At 34.3% G+C, this 22,024-nt stretch overlaps 2 protein-coding genes across 2 annotated transcripts; one reads left to right on the top strand and one right to left on the bottom strand.

Annotated features, from left to right (window-relative positions):
• The first annotated feature begins 2,136 nt into the window (after positions 1 to 2,136).
• Positions 2,137 to 8,241, top strand: LOC116143863 (kinesin-like protein KIN-14R). The gene is made up of 19 exons (XM_031429313.1): positions 2,137 to 2,453; positions 2,707 to 3,005; positions 3,090 to 3,261; positions 3,372 to 3,442; positions 3,525 to 3,708; positions 4,132 to 4,241; positions 4,339 to 4,438; positions 4,518 to 4,604; positions 4,697 to 4,873; positions 5,010 to 5,283; positions 5,463 to 5,624; positions 5,758 to 5,973; positions 6,056 to 6,093; positions 6,196 to 6,359; positions 6,478 to 6,729; positions 6,824 to 6,889; positions 7,038 to 7,112; positions 7,218 to 7,289; positions 7,581 to 8,241. The coding sequence occupies exons 1-19, from the start codon at positions 2,240 to 2,242 to the stop codon at positions 8,043 to 8,045; spliced, it is 3,198 nt and encodes a 1,065-aa protein (XP_031285173.1). The 5' UTR covers positions 2,137 to 2,239; the 3' UTR covers positions 8,046 to 8,241.
• A 3,154-nt stretch (positions 8,242 to 11,395) lies between these two features.
• LOC116143903 (dof zinc finger protein DOF5.7-like) lies at positions 11,396 to 12,974 on the bottom strand. Its single transcript, XM_031429353.1, has one exon. The coding sequence runs from the start codon at positions 12,760 to 12,762 to the stop codon at positions 11,746 to 11,748; it is 1,017 nt and encodes a 338-aa protein (XP_031285213.1). The 5' UTR covers positions 12,763 to 12,974; the 3' UTR covers positions 11,396 to 11,745.
• Positions 12,975 to 22,024: the final 9,050 nt, after the last annotated feature.

Here is a 22,024-nt window from a genome sequence, read left to right as displayed (position 1 = left end):
TACTAAGCACCGGTACAATAAAATATTGAAAATTAACAAAAACACTCCCCACCACCTATTAAATGTCGACAACCATGTTTGATAGTCAACGATGATTATATCTTAACCGTTGTTAACAACCAACTACGGCCAAAGATTTAGCCATCAACGATCAGATCATTGGCTGTAGATCTGACCTTTTCCAGCTAAATCAACAGTGGATTTGGCCGAAAAACTCTAGATCGACGCACTACTAGCCACTACCGGCTAAATTCAGCCGGTAGTGCACCATTATATCATATTTCAGCCACTTTCTGACAGTGGTGTCAGAATCTAGCGAATGTGGGTGGGTGAGAGTGTTTTTGTCAATTTCTAAACTTTTTTTTTTTTTTTTTTTTGTGTTTAGTTAAATTAACAAACATAGGAGTTTTAAAAATAATTGAATAAAATAGAATATGTTTTCATAATAGGGAAACAAATGTGTATTTTTTATAGGATAGAGATAAGATAGTGCAAAAATAATTAAAAAAAAAAGGCCCTCAGAATTTTTTAATGAAAAATAATTGTCTTAATTTGTTTTTCCTTTTTGTTATGAGGTAATAGGTTTAGGAGATTTTATAAGTGAATTATCTTTTTGTTTGTGAGAACTTTCAAAATGAAGACACACACACACTTGGGAGCCACGTTTTATTGGTTTTGGAGGGAGAGAAATAATAGGATGTTTGGGGGTGAATGTAGAGATATTAATTTTTGAGTAATGTTACGTGTACAAACAAGTCTTATAAAGATTTGTGTATAAATTGATGTTACACAAAATAAATGGAAGAGTAAATATGATGAGTTTGACTTTTTATATTCATTCATTCATTCATTTTATGTCACATCAGTTTGTACACAAATTTTTATAAGATTTATTTGTACATCTAATATTATTGATTAATTTTATTATAGACTTTATAAAGTGCGTAGTTAGAGAAAAAGTCATTGAGCTTAAAAAGTTTAAGGTTACTTTCAATAATAGGCGCTTGATGGATGATGGGGGCCTTCCAAGGTCCATTTTCAAATCTTACCCACCCCACGGTCTAATTGATTGATGCCCCCGTGATGTTGTTTTGGTCCGCTTGCTAGTGAAGATTGAAATGCCGAGTTGTTGTCTTTGTATTTCTTGTCTTTGACATTTTTTTTCTGGTTCCTCACCTAGGGCTAGGGGCTTGTCTTGTGGGAGGAGCCGTTTCTTTGTTTTTGATCTTTTTCGTTGGCTTCTGTTGCTTTGTGTGGGCTAGTTCGTTTGTGCTCCAGGGGTTCACAATCTTGGTATTAAGATTGCATAACAAGAGGAGAGTGGACATTTGGTTTTGTATAGGCTCTTGCCTAGTTAGCTTTTTGATAATAGTCTTTTAGATTACTTGATTTTTTTTGCACCTAACTCACAGTATGTCTTTAGGTAGGTTGGCCAAGATTTTATGGTCTTTATATATTTTTTCTTTTCTTCTGATGAAATTTAATTTAAAAAAAAAAAAAAAGTTAAGAGAGTATTAAATAACTTTATTAGCAGTTTTTTTATATTTGTAATAGAATATTTAACATATTTTAAGGGGATTTTTTTTTTAATAATTATAATGGGTTTTAGTACTTTCTAAATGAAGCAAATACATTACATCTTAGACGGGATCATTAAAAAAAAAAAAAAAAAAAAAAAAAAAAAAAAAAAAAAAAAAAAACCGAATGTTTTAAATATAAAATAAAAAATTTACCCCTTTAAGATTCATATTTTCGATTTTTAAACGTGATTAGTAAATAATTCTATTTTATAATTTTCAGGGTGTCTCTTAAAAAAAACTAGAAGTTTGGCATGGGGAAGGATAGTAACCTTATAATTTAGTGTGAAGGCGGGGCTAATAAATTATATTTTTAGTTTGGAATTATAATAACATAAAATTAATAATGGACAAAAATAATTATTAACACAACTTTTTACGTATAAAATTACTATAATATACAAAAAGTTTGTAATTTGTATAATTACTTTTACTTTTTGGTTTAATTTGTTACCTAAGTAAGCTTGTTGACTCTCTTCAATAACGGTTAAGTTTTTATAACGGTCGTATAGAATTCAAATTTGAACATTCTTTAACTCATCCCCCCACGCCACTTTCCTCTTCTTCAATCACTTTCTTGCTTTAAGCAAAACTAAAGAAAAGCTTCTCTCTTTAAATCTAAAGTTTTCCCAGTTTCCAAGCACTCAAACCCTAGTATTTTCATGGAAAATATTCAATTAAACACTGTTCATCAAGACCCGGAAGCCCTGAGTTCAAATAATCTTTTTGATTGGGAGAAAATTTTGATTTTGAATCAAGAAAATAAAGCTTCTGCTATGGACGAAGATGAAAATGAAGATTCTTTGGTTGATTCGATGCTTTGTGACTCTGATTCAAGACTAATTCCAACTGGGTTTACAAGATCTAGTTGTACAGGTTAGTCTTTACTGCTTTCCAGGTTTTGTCTTCTCTTATTGAAATTACACCTGTTTATTTGCTGAGAAAATGCTTGCTAGAAAATATATGAAAAACTGTTCCTTAATTTCTGGTTGTCAGACCCAGAATGTTGGCTTAGTTAAAAAAAACAATTATTTTAGAAACAAAATTAGCGGCAAAAATTTGGGTTAATCTTTCTAAATAATTTCAATGGGCAAGTAATTTATATATTTGTTATGCTTCCTTTAACCAGATGAAGTTGTGATGTTTGTAAATGCTGGAGGTGACGGCTCAAATGAAGCAGAATCTAGTATGAAGATTGTGGGTGATAAGTATTTCGAAGGAGGAAATGTTTTACGAACGGATGAGAATATAATTGAGGCCGGAGATTATCCATTCCTATACAAGTCGGCACGATTAGGGAATTTTTATTATAGGTTCAATAATCTTCCTCCTGGGGACTACGTTGTTGATCTGCATTTCGCGGAGATTATAAACATCAATGGACCTAAGGGAATGAGAGTATTCAATGTATTTGTGCAGGAAGAGAAGGCAAGTTATTATGCAAAAATCACTTCATTATTCGTTTCTTTTGTTTGATGTACCTAAATATTCATTATTTAGGGATGATTGCAGGTCCTATCTGATTTTGATGTTTTCTCCATTGTTGGAGCAAATAAACCGTTGCAACTAGTTGACACCAAGGTCTCTGTAAAGGAGGAAGGAGTAATTCATATAAGATTTGAAGGGGTTAATGGAAGCCCAGCGGTTTGTGGAATTTGCATAAGGAAAGCGGCAGAGGTGTCAGGTACCATGAGTTTTAGTTTGTTGTTTTAATTCATGATTTGGGGAGACAAGTATAATATATGTACATATTGAAGCAACTTCTAATGTACCTCACCTGCAAATTGGGTACAGTTCCTCGGGTGTCACATGAATATCTTAAATGTAACAGCTGTGCTGCCGAGATGGAAGTGTCTTCAGCTCAGGTCAGATGCAACTGATGTGAAGTGTTGTAATGTTGAGATATTAACTTGCCGCTTATTAGCTCATTGTTTTTATGGCTTGCAGAAGAAACTTATGCGAGTAAAAGCTACAGATAAGTACGAGAAGAAGATACAAGAGCTCACTAAGCAGTGCCAGCTTAAGACAAATGAATGCCATGAAGCGTGGATGTCACTGACTCAAGCAAATGAGCAGCTGGAGAAGGTTAGGATGGAACTCGACAATAAAATCTTTCAAACACTGACTCTAGGTAATTATGAAAGTATATATTCCTTACCTTTTTAGTAGAACAGAAGCCAGTTGATGGACTTCCTCTCTTTCTTTGTTGCTGTTAGCTAACGCAATTAACCCTTAAAATTATTCTTGACAACAAAACTTTTCATTTATCTGTTTAGTAAAATGGTGGATGCAATTTACTTCCTGATAGGCTCTTGTAAAGTTTAAATAAATTATGAGTAGAGTTTTAGTTTGCGGAATATATTGTATACAAGTATAACATGTGTCCGAACTCCCAAGTGTTAATTATTGCGTGTTTAATGTTTTCATGACGGATTGATGGTTTTCTATAATTTTAGTCCGGTCTAATCAGAAAGGAATCACCATTAATTGTTTTTATTGGCATTATGCTATTCTAGGTCGGAAAATTTCTGATATTTTTCATTTTTTCTGCTAGATCAAACTGTTGGGAAACAAACTGAAGGTTTGAGGACTATTACCAGCAGATATGAACGTGATAAAAAGTATTGGTCAGCAGCAGTCAATGAATTACAAGAAAAAGTAAAGGTTCGTAATGAAGATTATTCAGGAGCACATATCAAATTATCGTTATTTGTTTGTGATACTTGGTTACCATGAATTATTGTAATTGATGTTTGTGCAGAGGATGAAGCAAGAACATTCTCAACTCTCTCGCGAAGCACATGACTGTGCGGATTCAATACCCGAGTTGAATAAAATGGTCACTGGAGTTCAGGCATTGGGTAGGTTTGATTACACAATAAGTTGGTTGGTATTTGAATTACACTTTGTCTTATACACACTCATGAGTTTGGACTGCAGTTGCACAGTGTGAGGATTTTAAAATGAAGTACGTGGAAGAGCAAGCCAAGAGAAAGGAGCTTTATAACCAAATTCAGGAGACGAAAGGCATGTTTTTCCCCTTGTAGTAGTGATTCATCTGCTCTAGTATATGTTGAGTATTTTGACTAGAAGGCACTTAAATGTTTGTTGAATATCAGGAAATATCAGGGTTTTCTGTCGCTGCCGTCCACAGAATAAGGATGATATATCTGCTGGATGTGCAACAGTTTTAGACTTCGATGCAGCGAAAGATGGAGACCTTGGGATTTTAAATGGTGGTTCCACAAAAAAGACATTCAAATTTGACCGAGTGTACACACCAAAAGATAGTCAAGGTATTTATATATCACTATTGATTGATTGATATGATGTAAAGGTATTTATATATCACTATTGATTGATTGATATGATGTAAGCATTTTAACTTTGAGAAGTGCGTATTGAGCTGGAGTTTTGTTTTTGCCTTAACAGTTGATGTGTTTGCGGATGCTTCACCAATGGTGACTTCGGTGCTAGATGGGTACAATGTTTGTATATTTGCTTATGGACAAACAGGGACAGGGAAGACATTTACGATGGAGGGTACTGAGCAGAATAGAGGAGTCAATTACAGGACTCTTGATCAATTGTTTGAAATTACCAAGGAAAGGAGTGAAACTTTTACTTACAATATATCTGTTAGTGTGCTTGAAGTCTACAATGAGCAGATCAGAGACCTGTTAGCTACATCACCATCATCAAAGAAGTAAATTTTCTATTTCTTTCATTTTCCTGCGTAATGATAGAAAAAAACTAAACTGTTCTAGTAAACTTTGGGAAGCATAATTAACATTTTGAAGTTGGCTTAAAAATGACTTGGCTAGCAGTTATAAATTTTTCTGACAACAAAATGCCCATTGACTTTTCTTTTCTGGGTATTTCTAGGTTGGAGGTAAAGCAATCTTCTGGAGGTTCACATCATGTTCCAGGAATTTTGGAAGCTCGGGTTAACAGCACTAGGGAAGCCTGGAATGTTCTGCAGGCTGGAAGTAATGCAAGAGCTGTTGGATCCAATAATGTGAATGAGCATAGCAGCCGATCTCATTGGTACTAAGCTCCAACCTCTTTTTTTTTTTTTTTTTTTTGGTCAATTTTCTTAAACATGTGATGTGATTCTACTAAGTTATTTATTGAATATCTCATCAATGATTGACCTAAAATTTTTAACATTTTCAAACAGCATGCTGTGCATAATGGTAAGAGCAAAGAACTTAATCAATGGTGAGTGCACCAATAGCAAACTTTGGCTTGTGGATTTGGCTGGCAGTGAGCGACTTGCAAGAACTGATGTGCAAGGAGAGAGACTCAAGGAAGCTCAAAATATTAATAGATCACTTTCAGCACTTGGAGATGTCATATACGCTTTAGCAACTAAAAGTAGTCACATTCCATACAGGTCTGCATTACGTCTTGCTTGCCTATGGATCATCCCATCAGAACCTGTTTTTAATCTTAATTATATCTGCTTTTCATTTCAGGAACTCTAAGTTGACACATCTACTACAAGATTCATTAGGTAGATATCATTCAGAGTGTGTCTATTTTGATTTCATGGGAGGACTTAAATGTTCAATCTTGGTTAGTCACTCATATTGATATCAATTTGTATGTGTTGCAGGGGGTGACTCCAAAACTTTAATGTTTGTACAAATCAGCCCTTCCGAGAAGGACTTGAGTGAGACCTTGAGTTCATTAAATTTTGCCACTCGAGTTCGAGGGATTGAGTTAGGTCCTACAAAGAAGCAGATAGATACAACTGAGCTTCAAAAAATGAAAGTGATGGTAATTTCTCTCAAGATTTTTAACTGACGTCATATATACTTGTGCTAATTTCAGAATCTCTTTTAGCTGATAATAATTTGAGCATTTGATTTTAACCATTAATTTTCTTCCTGTAAAGCTTGAAAAAGCTAGACAAGAATCAAGATCCAAGGAGGAATCTTTAAGGAAGCTAGAAGAGAATTTACAGAACCTGGAGAACAGGGCCAAAGGCAAGGATCAAACTTATAAAAACCAACAGGAGAAGATCAAAGAACTTGAAGGCCAGCTTGTGTTGAAGTCAAACTTGCACAGCCAGTCGGAGAAGCAATTCTCACAACTTTCAGATAGATTGAAGGGCAAAGAAGAGCTTTGCAGTAATCTCCAAATAAAGGTAGCTTTTTCACTTATATTATAATGGATATTTTTTACTCTTTTGTTCATGGCTAACTGGAATTATAATCGACATTTTACTATTTTCTGCAAAGATCAAAGAGCTAGAAGCCAAGCTTAGAGAACGACAACAATCAGAGTCTGCGACTTTCCAAATGAAGGTTCGTGATCAAAACTTACCTTAGTGTTCTGTTTTTCATGTTCTTGGAAATCATTGTGTCAAAGCTTCAAAGATTGACTTTAAAATTCTTTTCTAGCCAATTACATTATTGTTAAACAACTGCTTTACTATTTTTTGACTCTGAACAGATCAAAGATCTTGAGAATAAGCTGAAAGAGCAAGAACAGGAGTCCCAATCTCATTCTCTTATCCTTCAAAATAAGGTCGGCAAGATTTACTCCTCAATGCTAATTTTTAATCTATTTATGAGCAAATGGAAAGTTGGAGAAACTATATTTATCTTTACCTTTTGTTTACTACTTCTCCAGATCAAGGAGCTTGAGACAAAATTAAAAGCGCAGGAAGAGCAGAGCACAGAGTCCTTTGTGCTTCGCCAAAAGGTGAAGCCTTTATTCAGAGTGATATTGTTGGCTCATTTCTATTGATTTAACAAGGATATCTTTCATATGATAGAACCAGGAAACCATCTCATTTTGTTGAAGTCTTGAAATTGTGAGCCATACCCTCCTTCCACCTCCTCCAGTTGCACAAAAAATCTTGTTAACTTTTAGCTGCCACTGACTAAGTAGAATTATATTAACTTAGAGAGATTTAACAACGGGAGGGGAATTTGATGATCTTCTGAACTGCTTGCCATTATTGACTAACAAATATTCTGCATGATATGACAGATTAAGGAGGTTGAGGACAAGTTGAGGGAGCAAGAGCAACAATTGCAGAGCAGGCTGTCTCATGAATTTGCTGAGCTGATAAGAGCCACTCCTACTGAAGGCAAAACTTGTAAGAGAGATGATGAGGTGATGAGTGAAATTGATATTCGTATTCTAAGGAGTTCTAACTCAATTAAGCGGCCAATGAGCCACGGTTCTGTATTGCCAAAAGGAAATGATTATCTCTATGAGACTCGAAAGAAACGACAGTCCAGGAGTGGAGAGACAGAGAACAATGCCGCGGCACCAACTTCTTTATATGATAACAAGAAAAGGAAATCTGATCCTCCCAGAGTTGCAAGGCTGGTGAGAACAACAAAGCCAGTCACCACTACTCAAGGACCCCCCATTCACAAGAGAATTAACAAAGATCAGGTTGCAGGAATTAAGGAGAGGGATAATAAGAAAAAGATTTGGTCAAGATAGTTAAGTGAAACCTCAGATTGCTCATCTGTTGTTTAGATTTGTATTATTGTCTTCTCATTATATGATTCTTGTGTTTATTAGGGAGAAAGTAAAATCAACTGAAGGAATGGAATTATATTACATGTTTCTCATTATATGATTCTTGTGTGTATTTGTGAGAAAGTAAAATCAACTGAGGTTTCCTTTTATGGTTCAATCTTGTCTTCTTGAGTAAATAAATAATAAAAATCCTTTATATATTTAATAAAAATCTTAACTGATTATTACGTGGCTCAATAGAAAAATAACATCGGAAAAAGGGTTTTGCAGGCCCATGATGACTTTTCTGGGCTTGGGTCGAACAAACCAAATCTAGGCTCCTGTGGCTTTCCAAGAAAATTCGCTGCTCTTAAACAAAGAAAAAGCCCGGAATTTTTAGGGAAATGATTTTTAGCCTCTTTCCAATTTAAAGTATCTCTATTTTTATTTTTATTTTGTTTTGACAAATTTAACCTTAATGAAGATGGGTTAGACTATTGTAATACAATTTTTTTGACACAAATTCACGACCGTTGATTCAATATAATCCAACGGATTTGAATGAAAAAAGAAAAGTTAAGAGTTAGTTATTTTAATGCCATCAAGCAATTTCTTAGTCATTGGATTACCAATACTCATACTTTATTTCATTTTTAAAATTTTTAACCTTTAATTCTTACAAAAGCTCTAATTCTAATTTTTTATAATGAATTATGGTGAAGGTAATCACATAAGGAAATGAATATGAATATGAAGAAGAGAAAATAAGTTTCAAATTTAAAATTGGGGAAAAAAATGTAAGCAAAAATCTAAAAAGATTAAAATTGGAGAAAATGGGTGTAAACGAAAAGAGAAAATAAGTTTCAAATTTAAAATTGGGGAAAAAAATGTTAGCAAAAATCTAAAAAGATTAAAATTGGAGAAAATGGGTGTAAACGAAAAGGCTAATTAAGCTTAAAAACTATTTTCGGTATTACATAGAGTTTAGAATTTATTATTATTATTATTATTATATATATATATATATATAAAGAGGTGTATTTAATAATGGAGATGTTCATAGATAAGATAGGGGCTCAAAATCACTTCCGGGACTTTTAAGATAAAATTAAATTGTAAAGAGATTGTCTAATTTATGTTTCTCCATAGATAAGGGTTAATGTAATTAATTCCAAAAAAAAAAAAAAAAACATAAATAAGAATCTAGATAGATAGGTAATAATCCTCATGGATTTTGTACGCATGAGTGATAAATGTGATGGGACTCGTTGCCTAATTTTTTTTTTTTTTTTTTAATGATGGGAGTGTTTAGGTTAGTTTGTGCACATCTCGACTAATTTTCAAGATCCATTGAACATCATACAAACTCAATGTTTCAAGGTAAGTCAAGGTGGTTTGAACCTAAGAAGTGAATGAAATGAACAAACCTTCTTGACTGTCAGATCAATACCTTGTATTCTCGTGACCTAGTTTACCCATTACAAATTCATTTAATCTGTTTTTTCAGAATACAAAAAACATATATCCACTGCACACTAAAAGCTAAGAAAGAAAAAAGAGAAAAAGAAATGATGAGTATGGCTTGGTGGACGGTGTGGGGGGAAGAAGCCAGAAAGAGTGATGAAATGAAAACATTGTTCTCGTTTTCGTTTCCAATCTTTATATTCCCATTCCTTTACCCACGTAATCACTCTCAGTACATTACAACCAACTCAACACTTCTTCCCAATTATCATGATCATGATCATCATCACATCACATGTTCCTCCTAAAACCAAATTAATTTAAGTATTGTCAGGATTTTGTTTCAGTGGGAGCAAAGAAATAAACTTTTTAATACATTAAAAGCATATACATTTGAGATTTGAGAAAAATAAAATAAAATAAAATAAACGGAATATAGTAGAAGGGTACAAATTAAAATTTTTGCTTCGTCCCTGATTGTAAGGATGACGTGAAGAATAGCGCAACCATTAATGTCATGAGCTTCTCGCAAGATAGAAGATGGTAAGTTGTAAAAGACAGTTGAGTTGACACAAAACTCAAACAAAAGTTTATCTCTCTTTCACGTTAATCATGTTCATTTCTCTTATTCACACTTCCTCTCCTCTTCAGCCAACCAATTTCTCCCCATATTTCTCATATTATTTATTTATTCATTCTAAATAAAAATAGAAATGATTGTAAAGCGAGGGATGAATAAATATATAAATAAATATTGAGAGAGAAAAAGGCATGAAAATGTATTGAAAGAAAGATGTGGGGGACCTGAGGGAAAGAGCATATACAATGGTTTCAATATATTCATATAAACCTATAGACTGTTGTACTTAAAACACTTAAAAGTTTGGAACACAAATATTAAATGCTTTATCTTTCTGCGGTGATTTCATAATATTGTAGCCCTAAACAAGAGGTGAAGAAATTATATATATACCCATTTCATGATTTCCATAGATATAGGCTGGCAATGGCATTGTTTACAGCCTGTAACCAACACTCTACTATTGAAGAAGGAGACAGGGCGTTATATGCAGATACGTAAATAATCTAAGTCTTGTGGGGTTAGGTTCATAATAATTAATAATGTTCCATATAAACATGTTGCATGACAAAAAATTTACTGTTTTAAGCCATATATTTGATGCACTAATCCCTAAAGGAAAATTGGATTAAGATTAACGTAACATATGGCGATCATTTTGAAAGATTGGGGGACCCTTTGATTCACAAAGCAATGAGTAAAGATATTCAAAGCAAAATAAGCTTTTCTTTCTTTCTCGCTAGTAAAAAAAAAAGAAGGGTGACAATATATATGATACCGAGTTACAATTAGCAGGGAGAGGCTCACTCCCCGAGACTCTAAAACAAAACAAGAGAACCCAAAGCCTCTCAGATGCCACAGTCTTTTATTCAATACACTTTCAAACCACCACTTTTTCAGACACCAACATATCAAACCACGCTGCAACTAATTATTAAGAGCCCTAGGCACAGACAGAAAAATTAAAAAAGAGTAAGATAGAGAGAGAAATTAGAGGAAGGCAGGCTATATGCTAAACACTGCAGGGCTAAGCTGCTACTGAGTATGCTGCACTTTCTTATATGGTGACATTGTTCAGTAGCTGAGGAGCCTGAGACTCAGTTTTCTGCTATATGTTTATGGAGAGAGAATCACACAAGACAGTGAGAGTTTTTGATGCTGATCCAACATCAAACAAATCAAAGATATATTATTAAGTCCATTTAATAACAATCTAAAATCCATCACTGATCCCAAAGAGATCATCGACAAGATTTGATTAATGTTTAACCATGATCAAACTGTAACTTTCTTGAGATGATGTAGTGTTACTCAAGCTAATTACACATGTTTACAATCAATCCCCTCCTGCTTGAGGTTAATGGAAATAGATTAAATGTAACAGACAACAACATCAACATTATCATAAACAATAGCATTGACATCAACATTTAAGAGTACTATTGTTCTCCATATCTTCTCTAACACAAAATATAAAAACAAAAGAAAAAAAAAAACACTATCTGATCCTCCTTTGCACCCAATATAACAGGAGCAATTAAACATATACCTGAATGAGTTTCATAATATTATATGATCAAATATTCCTCATCATTTAATTCCTGATCTAATTGTTCATCATTCCTTTAAGGTCTACCTCTAGGGTAAAGCACTGTAATGCTGCAAATCAGTCCACGCTTGAACGCCACTCCAGTTGCTTCCGTTATCGTTGCCGTTACCACTACTGGTTGTTGTCGGAGTGGAAGAAGCACCCACTGGTGCATAATTACCAAAGAACCACTCAGTTGTAGCCGAACCACTAGCGCCTTCTTTTCTTGAATTATTCCCAACCCCACAAGTAGTAACCTCAGGTTTTGAAATCTCCAGGTTCTGAAACAAAATGGGTTGTGGTTTCTGTGGCTGGTTCTCGAGAGCAACTGAAGAGATAGTGCTTTCTTTTTGAGTCTGATCTCCACCAAAAAGCATAGCCAATCTTTGCTGCTGCAACCTCCAGTGCAAATCTTGGTTTATAGAACTCAAAGACTCAATTGAAGAAGCAAGACTACTGTTAACATTCAACGAACCCATTTCTTGAATTGCACCACTGAAGCTATTAGTAACAGAAGGAAGTGGATTAAAGTTAAACCCCATCAAATTAGTCCCAGCGGTTCCCGGCGGATCAAGACTGAAACAAGGGTTGGTATTATCTCCAAAAGAAGAGAACTGGGTACAAATACCAGGTCCTTCAGAAGGGTTAACGTTCATCCTTGGAAATGATAACCCACCGAGCTGAAAATCCATGGCTGGAGAGAGGCCATGAAAGAACTTCAAGCCACCCATCTCTGAAGTAGAACCAGAGTCTTTGGAGTCACCGGAGAGCCTTGAAGAAGATTTAATCTTCTTGTTCTTGCGACAACCGCCACCAATGGGAACGTTGCGCAAGGCTCCGCCTTTAGTCCAGTACCTCCTACAAGTCTTGCAAAAATGCCTTGGTTGAGTGAGACTGTAGTTGTTGTAGTAGCAGAATTTAGTGTTGGGGGAGTCACATCTTGGACACTTGAGGGATTGCTCTTGTGGCCTTGTTGAGGATGGTTTGCGGTTGTTTTTAGGGTTTTGGTTATCTTCTTTGTTGGAAACGGATGATGATTTCGCCAGAATATTATCAGGCGACATCATGGGTGGGTTGTTTGGAGAGAATTGAAGTGGGGAAAGTAGAAAAAGGAGAACTAAATAGTGGAGTTGGGTTGGGGAAGTTGTTGTTGTTCAGTTTCCTTTTGCAGAGGCAAAGATACTCAATTGAATAGTTTCATGCATGAGTTTGGAGAAGTGAAGGATGTTGATGGGGTCTTGTGATATTCATCAAAGAGAGGTTTGGAATTTAGAAAATATATGAGATCTAATGGGAATAAATAAAGCTGATGGAAAGAAAGAAAGGGAGAAAGAAAGAAAGAGAGAGAGAGAGAGAGAGAGCAGATCCCACTTGAATAAAAGGAGTCGGTCTCTCTGTCTATATATATAGATAAAAAGAAAGAGAGATAATACAGACAAATTAAAAAAAGCAGATAATCTGAAACTGATCCGGCGCAAATGCATCAGAGATATATAGAACTACAGTGATCTAACAATGGAAATAGGCTTTAACTCTTTACAGGTTCATGATTTATTGGGAAAAATATGGACGTAATTAAGGTTTTAATTTTAATTCAAAAGAGATAACAGTACTAGAAAATTTATTAATCATTTCATTACTATATTTGCTTCATCTGTTTTCTTCATTTAATCAGATTATGATTTTTTTTTTTATATTTTATAACATAAATTCCTTATTATTAATGATTTTGAAATTGTTAATTCAAACTATTGTATTGTTTGAACCAATTGATAAAAAGTTTTTATAAATTTTGTGAATAATCTAGCTAGCATTTTTCTTTTTATTATCAATTTAATTGTAATTATAATAGATAAAATTTTTAATGAAGATTATATAATGAGGCTTCACATTGACTTATGACAACTGGAGGTTGATCCTACTTTATACTTTTTCATTAGTGTCGTTTTTTCCCCTTTCGTCTTTGATAAATTGCTTTTTCATATTATTATAAAGCTCGAAGATACAGTGAGTCATATGCATGTGGATGAGCTTAAGTAATCCTAAGAATTGGAGATGGAGATTGCTTGGTATATGCATGGAAAGGAAGATGACGATGGATCACAAGCATAAAAGGTTGTATGTGATCAGGTTTAATTCTACCTATACTCTTTCCAATTCCTTAGCTTCTTTAATTATATATGAGTGAAGGGTATTTTCTCACCCACGGCTTGGCGAATCTTCAAGTTTCTACCCCTGGTTTCATAAATTGCAGATTCCCACCCTTTAATTAACACCGTTACTTTTCTCTTAAAATAACTCTCACATCTCAAATTTCTCTCAAATAACCCCTAGAGGAAATCTTGGGCAAGCCAAAAATTCGACCTGATTCCGGCACCATTGGACCTCCCCGACACTAGCATCAGCATCCTCTTATCCTCCTCACCAAAACCCCTAACTTTTCCACTCAATTGCACCTTGACGAGGTTCCAAAATTTGGCTGAAAAGATGTGACAAAACGCAAAAACCTAAGGGAGAGGCGGCGGCAATCGACGGGCAATTTCGATTGCTGATGTTGGGGGTTTTGTTGAGAGGAAGCCAGTGATGCTATTGGTGGTGTTGGGGGTGGTTTCTAGTGTTGAGACCTGACAAAATTTGGATAAAATGCTAACTGAAACTAAGAGCGGTCGTCAGCGATTGGGGGGTTCAATTAGGCAGGAGGTTAGGGCTTTTGATGTGGGGGTTGAGGGGATTGTAATGGTGATGTCGAGAGGGGTCGACTGCGCCGAAAATAGGTTGGAATGACCTGAAATCACCGGTAGGGTGAATTTGAGAAGTGAAAGATTATTTTGAATTTTTTAATCATTGAAATGATCATTTTACCTTTTTAACTGTTATATTAAATAGTTTTATGTTAATTTAAGGGTGCGAATATACAATTTATGAAACTAGGGTTGGGAACGTAGATTCACCAAACCTTGGGTGGGAAAATGTTGTTTACTCATTATATATTTATCAGCCGCACAGCACACCCACTCGACAAAACTATTAATTAAAGTCTACCACTACTGCAAGAATACAGTTTAATTAATAGAAATAGGATCATAAATTTAACCGGAACATACTCCTAAATAATTTGCCAATTATCAATGCTTTAGTACAGTGGTTAACTATCAAACATTCATTAAAAACAATTCTTTTCAAAATTCTTATGTCCAACAGTTTATATATGGATTTTACAGAAAAAGTGAGTTGAAAAAAAAGAAGTTTCTGCCTCAATTTCCTATAAGTGGTAAAGGTAATATTATTTATGTAGTGAAATGGGTGTATGAATGTATTAACGGGCCATTTGGATCGGGGGTAAATAAGATAACGGAAGTAATATTCGTTTATTTTGCAAGATTCTCGTGTTTGGTTTTCAAGTAATAAAATATTACGGTAATCTTTTATTGTAAATAGTGATTACTGTTGGTAATGTGAAGGGTAATCTTATTACTTTGCTAGAAAGTGTTATTAAAACACTACCAGGGTAATATGATTTTTCTTTCCATTTTACCCTTAATTAAAAACAATTTTGGACACAATTGCCCTCAAATGTCTACAAATAACAATTACCGAGCCCCCCTACATTTGAGAAATTAGCTAAAACACCCCAACCATGAAAAAGTTTAAAAGTTAACAAAATACCCTCAACCACTCTAGACCACTGCCGGCCGTGACTCACCACTGCTGGTGTCAGTCGCAATAATGGTGCACTACCAGCAGGATCTAGCCAGTCGTGCACCAATAAGGCCTTTTCTGACCATGGATCTAATCATCAAATCTGGGGTTTCTATGGCAGTTTCATAGCCAAAGATGTGATCGTGAAATGACCACAGATTTGGCTATGAAAACGCCAGATCTTTGGCCATGACATTTCACGGCCAAAGATCTAGCCTTTTCACAGCCAAATATGTGGCCATGAAATAGCCATAGATCTAGCCGTTTTCCCCAGTCGTGTGTCATTCCGTTAACTGCCAGCAGCGGTTGGCTACCATAGTGGCTTGGACTTTGGAGTGGGTGGGGGTGATTTTGCTATAAATTAAAGTTTTATATAGCTTGGGTGTTTTAGCAAAATTTCAAATGTAAGAAGTTAAAAGAATGATTCAAAAAAAATAATAAAAAATATTATTTCATTAATATTTAAAAAAATAAGGGCAATTTAGTAATCTATATAACATACTCATCCATTTATCCTCCCAATCAAATATATTATTTATCAATTTATTCAAACTAACCAAATACATTTTCTAAACATTCCCAATAATCTTTAAGGTGATATTTCTTTTCGTTAATATTTTTTTCTTATAATAAAACATTATATTATTTAAATGTCCCCTAAGAGTAGACCTGGCAAAACGAGTCTGGACCCTCGGGTCAGCCCGTACCCGAGTAAAAAATATAGGGTACAGGTCCAATATATTAAACCCATTTTTTTGAGATCCGTACCCGTACCTGGCCCAATTACACACGGTTTATACGAGTGAACCCGCGGGCACCCGTATTTGCACTAATGAATTTGAATCCCTAACCCACAGTAACCCCTAATTTTATCACGCATTCAACCATTCACGCGGTCACGCCTCTCACTCTCAGTCTCATCTCATCTCTGATCTCTCACTCTCATCTTATCTCTGATCTCTCACTCTCACTTTCTCAGTAACTCTATCGCGGCCGCATCTCATCTCTCAAACTCACAGTAACTCAAATCTCTCCTGCAGTCCTGCCTCTCAATCTCTCATTAGTCTTCTTCGTGCCTGAAGTTCAACTCCCTGTCTCAGTGTCTCCCTCTTCGATTAATCGTCTCGTCAGTTCGTCACTCATCGTAGTCAGTCATTCCCATTCCCAGTACCACAGTCGCCGTCACTCATCCTAGTCACCTGGTAATGAATCCCTAACCCCTAATTTTGTGTGTTTGTTTTTGTTTTTCTTGACAGATTTTGTGTTTTCTTTTTTGTTTGACTGGTTAATGTAGGTTATTGGCTTACTGCATATTTTGTATTTTAATTTTTGTTTGTGAGATTAACATTATTTACACTTATAAGTTATATTGTTGTCTGGTTGAACTTTCCCTGTACGTCGATCTGTGTAGAGTTGTTTTCGTTGAGTGTGTTTGTGTTGGGTTCCCCTAGTTGATGGGTTTTGCAAGTGAAGGAGTTACAATTTTCCAACTCATTACAAATTTCAGAATTTCATCTTTGCAGATATTACACTGATATAAAGACAGGCTTCCAAGTAAAAGAAACTGTGAAGTGTGGAAGGATAATCTCTTTTGGCAAGGCAGAATCAGAATTACCTTCTTCACAGATCCCTAATCTTGATATAGAGGTATAAAATTTCAGTTTTGCCAGGTCTACTCTTAGCTGATCCTGCCATTTAGGGATGGGGAATTTACTAGAGTTGAATTATATATCTATTGAACTGAGTTAATTTGTTGCAAAACATGTACAACTCTTTTAGGCTAGACGTTGTGACTTGTGAGTCAGGCTTGGTCCAAATTTCCCTGTGAAGCATTCATACAGAGTGTTATTCACCTTTGTGTAGATCTTTGCTTTGAATAGAAATAGGTATCAACATGTGTAATCTAAATCCTGAGCGAGGGATGTATCATGTATCATGTATGTATAATATTAATGTAATAGACCAGTCTTCTCTTCTTTCTCCCTTTGTTCACATGGTGATTGGGCCAACATGACAACTTATTAAATCTCACTGAAATGAGTATCTGAATTTAGCAATCCATTTAAGGGAATGACTGAAATTGGAAAGTGGAAAAGATTATGATAATTGGAGTCCTTATGTTGGTTAAAGTATAAGTGTATACCATATCTTAGCTTTAATGAGTATGTTAAATTTAAAAAATTCAATCATAAACTCCATTAATTAATGAAAAAAAATTAAATAATGCAATTGCCAAATCTCGGCAGCAATCCAGAAGCATGTACATCAAAGAAGAAATCATGCCTAGTGGAAAAGAAATAGAACAATTTTATACAAAGAAGAAATCATGCCAAGTGGAAAAGAAATAGAACAATTTTATACAAAGAGGAAATCATGCCTAGTGGAAAAGAAATAGAACAATTTTATACAAAGAAGAAATATATAGTTAATCATCAATTAATATTTAATATATAGTTAATCCATATCAATTAATATATAGTTAATCATAAATTAATATATAGTTAATCCATTATCAATTAATATATAGTTAATCATCAATTAAAAAGCTCTTTGGCATTTCCTCGAAATCATGCTCCATTATCAATAAATAGAAACATATATTATTTAGGCATGCTGATATAAATGTTAGTTTAGATTAATTTTATTCTGGTTATGGTGTCCTTGATGTTTGTTTGTTTTTTGTTTTAATTTTGTTTTAATTTTTTGTAGTCTCAAGCATTGACATGGCGGATTCAGAAACTATAGATACGGATATGGTTAACGTGAAAGCAAGTGACGATGATTCTAGGGTAATGTCACCACCTTCTAATTCTAGTATTCTTACAACTAGTTCTAGAAATAAACGTAAAACATCAGAAGTTTGGAATTATTTTGAGATATATGTTGAGAATAACTCTGAGAGGACTAGGTGTAAGGCATACAGTAAATCTTATGCATATGGTAGTGCCACACATGGGACTAAAAATATGAAGCGTCATATAGGAAATTGTCCAAAACGTGCCAACCATGATGTAAGGCAATTATTGATTGATCATGACCATAGATTGCAAAGTAAGAAGATTAGTCAAGAGACTTATCGTGAATATATGGCGTTATCAATTATTTAACATAACTATCCATATTCATATGTGGAGAATGAAGGAACTAGGACAGTCTTTTCGTATTTGTGTAAGGAGCTTGTGTATTATTCTAGGAACACCGCTAAGGTGGATTGCTTAAAAATATATGAAAAGATGAAGAAAAAAACTAAGCTTGAATTAGGGAGGCTTACAAGTAGAATATGTTTAACTTCTGATGTTTAGACTTTTGGTACAACTGAGGGATATATTTCTTTGCCAGCTCATTATATAAATGAGGATTGGGAGTTACAAAGTAAAATACTAAACTTTTGCCACATTCCTCCTCCACACTCAGAGGTTGTTTTAGCAGAAAATATTATGAATTTCTTGCAAGAATGGGGAATTGAAAAGAAATTTTTCTCAATTACTTTGGATAATGCAAGTAGTAATGATAGGATGGAGGATATCATAAGGAACCAGCTTTGTGTGCAGAATGCTTTGTTATATAGAGGTGAATTTTTCCATATGCGATGTTCTGCACATATCTTGAGTCTTATTGTTCAAGAAGAGTTAAAAGCTATTAGTGTTGCTTTGAATAAAATTCGAAATAGTGTGAAATATATTAAAGTAACTGAGGCTAGGAGAATCAAGTTTGGAGAACTTGCTGTACAAATGGGAGTGAAAAGCTCAATGGGGTTGAGATTGGATGTTTCCACTAGATGGAATTCGACATTTTTAATGCTTGAAACGGCGTTAATATTTCGTCCCATGTTTGTGGCTTTATCAACAATAGATCCTAGTTATAAATTTTGTCCATCAAATGAAGAATGGGATAGGGGGCGAGGATATGCAAGTTCTGGGAACCATTTTATGATATTACGACTTTATTCTCAGGTTCTAAATATCCTACAGCAAACTTATACCTGAAATGTGTGTGGGAATTCAATTGCGTTTAATTGAAGAGAGGATGAGTGATGATGAAGTTGTTAGGAGCATGGCGGAACAAATGATCCCAAAATTTACAAAATATTGGGATTCTTATAGTTTTGTGTTGACGATTGCAACTATTCTTGACCCACGTCTCAAGTTTCAGTTTGTGGAGTATGCTTTCAACAAAGTTTATGATTCAACTACTGCCGTACGGAAGTTGGAGCTTGTTAAGAATAACTTGCAAAAGCTTTTTCAAGCTTACGAGGCTAAATGTTGTAAAGAACTTCCCGCCTCACCTTCAGTTGTTTCTCCTGCGAGTAGTTCTACTTCTAGTAGGCATGTAGATCATTCTCCTGTAAGTCACTATACTCTTTAGTTTTTATATTCTTATGATAAATAAAGTATTGTTTATTGTTTAATTTTAATTTTAATTTTAATTTTAATTTTTGACACTTAACTGTTTAAATGATGCAGGATTTTGACAGCTATGAGAGTGTTTTCATTTCCACTAAGAAATCTGAATTAGATCTTTATTTGGAAGAGATGAGGTTTGATCGCATCAAATATCAGAATTTGGATATCCTCGATCATTGGAAGAACAATCGTGATCGTTATCCGGTACTTACCATGATGGCTCGTGATATCATGGCAACACCAATAACATCCGTAGCCTCGGAGTCCGCTTTTAGTATTGGCAGTAAAGTGCTCAACAAATATCGAAGTTCACTTCAACCAAAAAATGCAGAATCTTTGATATGCACTCGAACTTGGCTATATGGATATGAGTTTGAAGGTAACATGTTAACATAATATTTCATATATTTTATTATTTATATTTATTAATATTTATAGTTGATCATTGTTTTATAGATGATGAGGTGAATGATAATTCGGATGATGATCTTGATGTGCCATTAACTAATCTTGAGACTGTGGAATCAAGAGACTCTATCACGCACACTGTGGGATGAACATTTGCTGTCCTAAGAATGTTTTTTTGTTGAATATTAGATTATGTATTTGTTTATTTTAGTTGGTATTTTATAGTTTATTGACTTATTTTGTTTGTTTATGTGTAATTGTGTGATTAGTGATTTTATATTTGTTTATTTTGGTTGGTATTTGTAGTTTTGTATTATATGTTCTTGTTTGTTTATGTGTTATTTGTTTATTTTGGTTCCTATTTGTTTATATTCTAAATTGAATTAAATTTAGAGTAGTTGATTTAGGGGGTGTAAATGTAAAAAATTAAAACTGCAGGAATTTTGGGGGTATAACTGTTATAATTGAAAACTGTTAGGGGTGAAAGAAAAACTAAAATCTGAAGAGAGAAAAAACAGGTCCATCCGCGGGTCCACCCATACCCGTATAGGGTAAGGCACGGGTCCAATATTTTGAACTCGTATAAAAGCCCGTACCTATTTGACTTGACCCACCCACCTGTTTTGCCAGGTCTACCTAAGAGATAAAGCAATAACAGTGATAGATCGAAGTTGGGGGTGTGCGGGAGAATAGCAGATAGGTGGGGTTGAAGATGAAGAATTGAGTCAGTGAAGCTATTCTTCTTCTTCATCAGCTCTCTTCCTGTCCGACACTGCAGCAATGGACGTCTGCCACGCTCATCAGCCTTGTCTATTCCTTCCCATGTAATGTCCCTTTAGAACCCATTCTTACTTTTAACCAACAAAAACTTACACCTCTCTTTGTATATCTAATCTCAACTTCATTACTATAATTTAATGCATCTTTAGCCCACCAATCTACAAGCTTTTAGCATATTGAATGTGGGTTCCTGTTAAAAGCGCGCACCAGCTGCATATATTAATAATAAATAACAGAGATTTATGATAAAAACCTTTTTGCCATCGATTTGTCCTCAGAAGGAGACCAGTAACTAAAAGAATGTGCTACAAATTAAATGATATGAACCTTTTAATTAGGCATCAATATGTTTTCATTCATTAATGAGAGGCTTATTGAATTCACTCAATTAAATTGTAGTCAGAGACCCATACATACCTTCTCTCAAAGTAGCTGGTCCTTGACTTTTTTTTTTTTTTTTTTTTTTAATATAATGAGAATTGAGTCAGCCCAAGGAGCAGAAGGATGAAAGTACAATTCTGAAGACACTAACATAAAACTGCAAAAGATACCTTTCTCGCCAGATTTAAAACTGGATTTTTGATGTTCAGCTCTTTCAACTTGTTTGTCTTCTTGTTAATTTTTTTTGATGAAAAGTTTTATGGGGATCAGAAGCTCTTCTAGCAAATTGATTGACATCAATTTATATCAATTCTGCAATTCTGCAACTGAATGCAGCAAGTATGGACACTAGAAATTAGTCATTTTTGCTTCAGCAATTTAAGAAGTTCCACTACTCTTTAAGATGCTTCCTTTTTATCAGTGCTGTTTATTTATTTGTCTGATTAATCTCTCAAAAGTGTAACGACTGCATAGATTTGACAGCAAAAATCTAATGTATGTTTACAGGTTTTATTTATATATTTTCTTTAAAAATTATAAGCATTTAAAATTTAGTATTTGGCATTAAATGTTCTCATAAATATTAAGTCCAATAATAATTTAAATTTTAACTTTAAATCCCAACTCATGCGTAACACAACATTAATTATATCAAAGC

Source organism: Pistacia vera, unplaced genomic scaffold, assembly GCF_008641045.1.
Source record: "Pistacia vera cultivar Batoury unplaced genomic scaffold, PisVer_v2 Contig433, whole genome shotgun sequence".
Taxonomy (NCBI): domain Eukaryota; kingdom Viridiplantae; phylum Streptophyta; class Magnoliopsida; order Sapindales; family Anacardiaceae; genus Pistacia; species Pistacia vera.
Note: the sequence above shows the minus strand (reverse complement) of the source record. Positions and strands in the feature narration are given on the sequence as shown.

Coding starts and splice junctions, on each gene's coding strand:
- LOC116143863 (XM_031429313.1), top strand. CDS start 2,240: ATGGAAAATATTCAATTAAACACTGTTCATCAAGACCCGGAAGCCCTG. Junction 3,443..3,524: donor TGGAAGTGTCTTCAGCTCAG/GTCAGATGCAAC, acceptor TATGGCTTGCAG/AAGAAACTTATGCGAGTAAA. Junction 6,890..7,037: donor CTGCGACTTTCCAAATGAAG/GTTCGTGATCAA, acceptor GACTCTGAACAG/ATCAAAGATCTTGAGAATAA.
- LOC116143903 (XM_031429353.1), bottom strand. CDS start 12,762: ATGATGTCGCCTGATAATATTCTGGCGAAATCATCATCCGTTTCCAAC.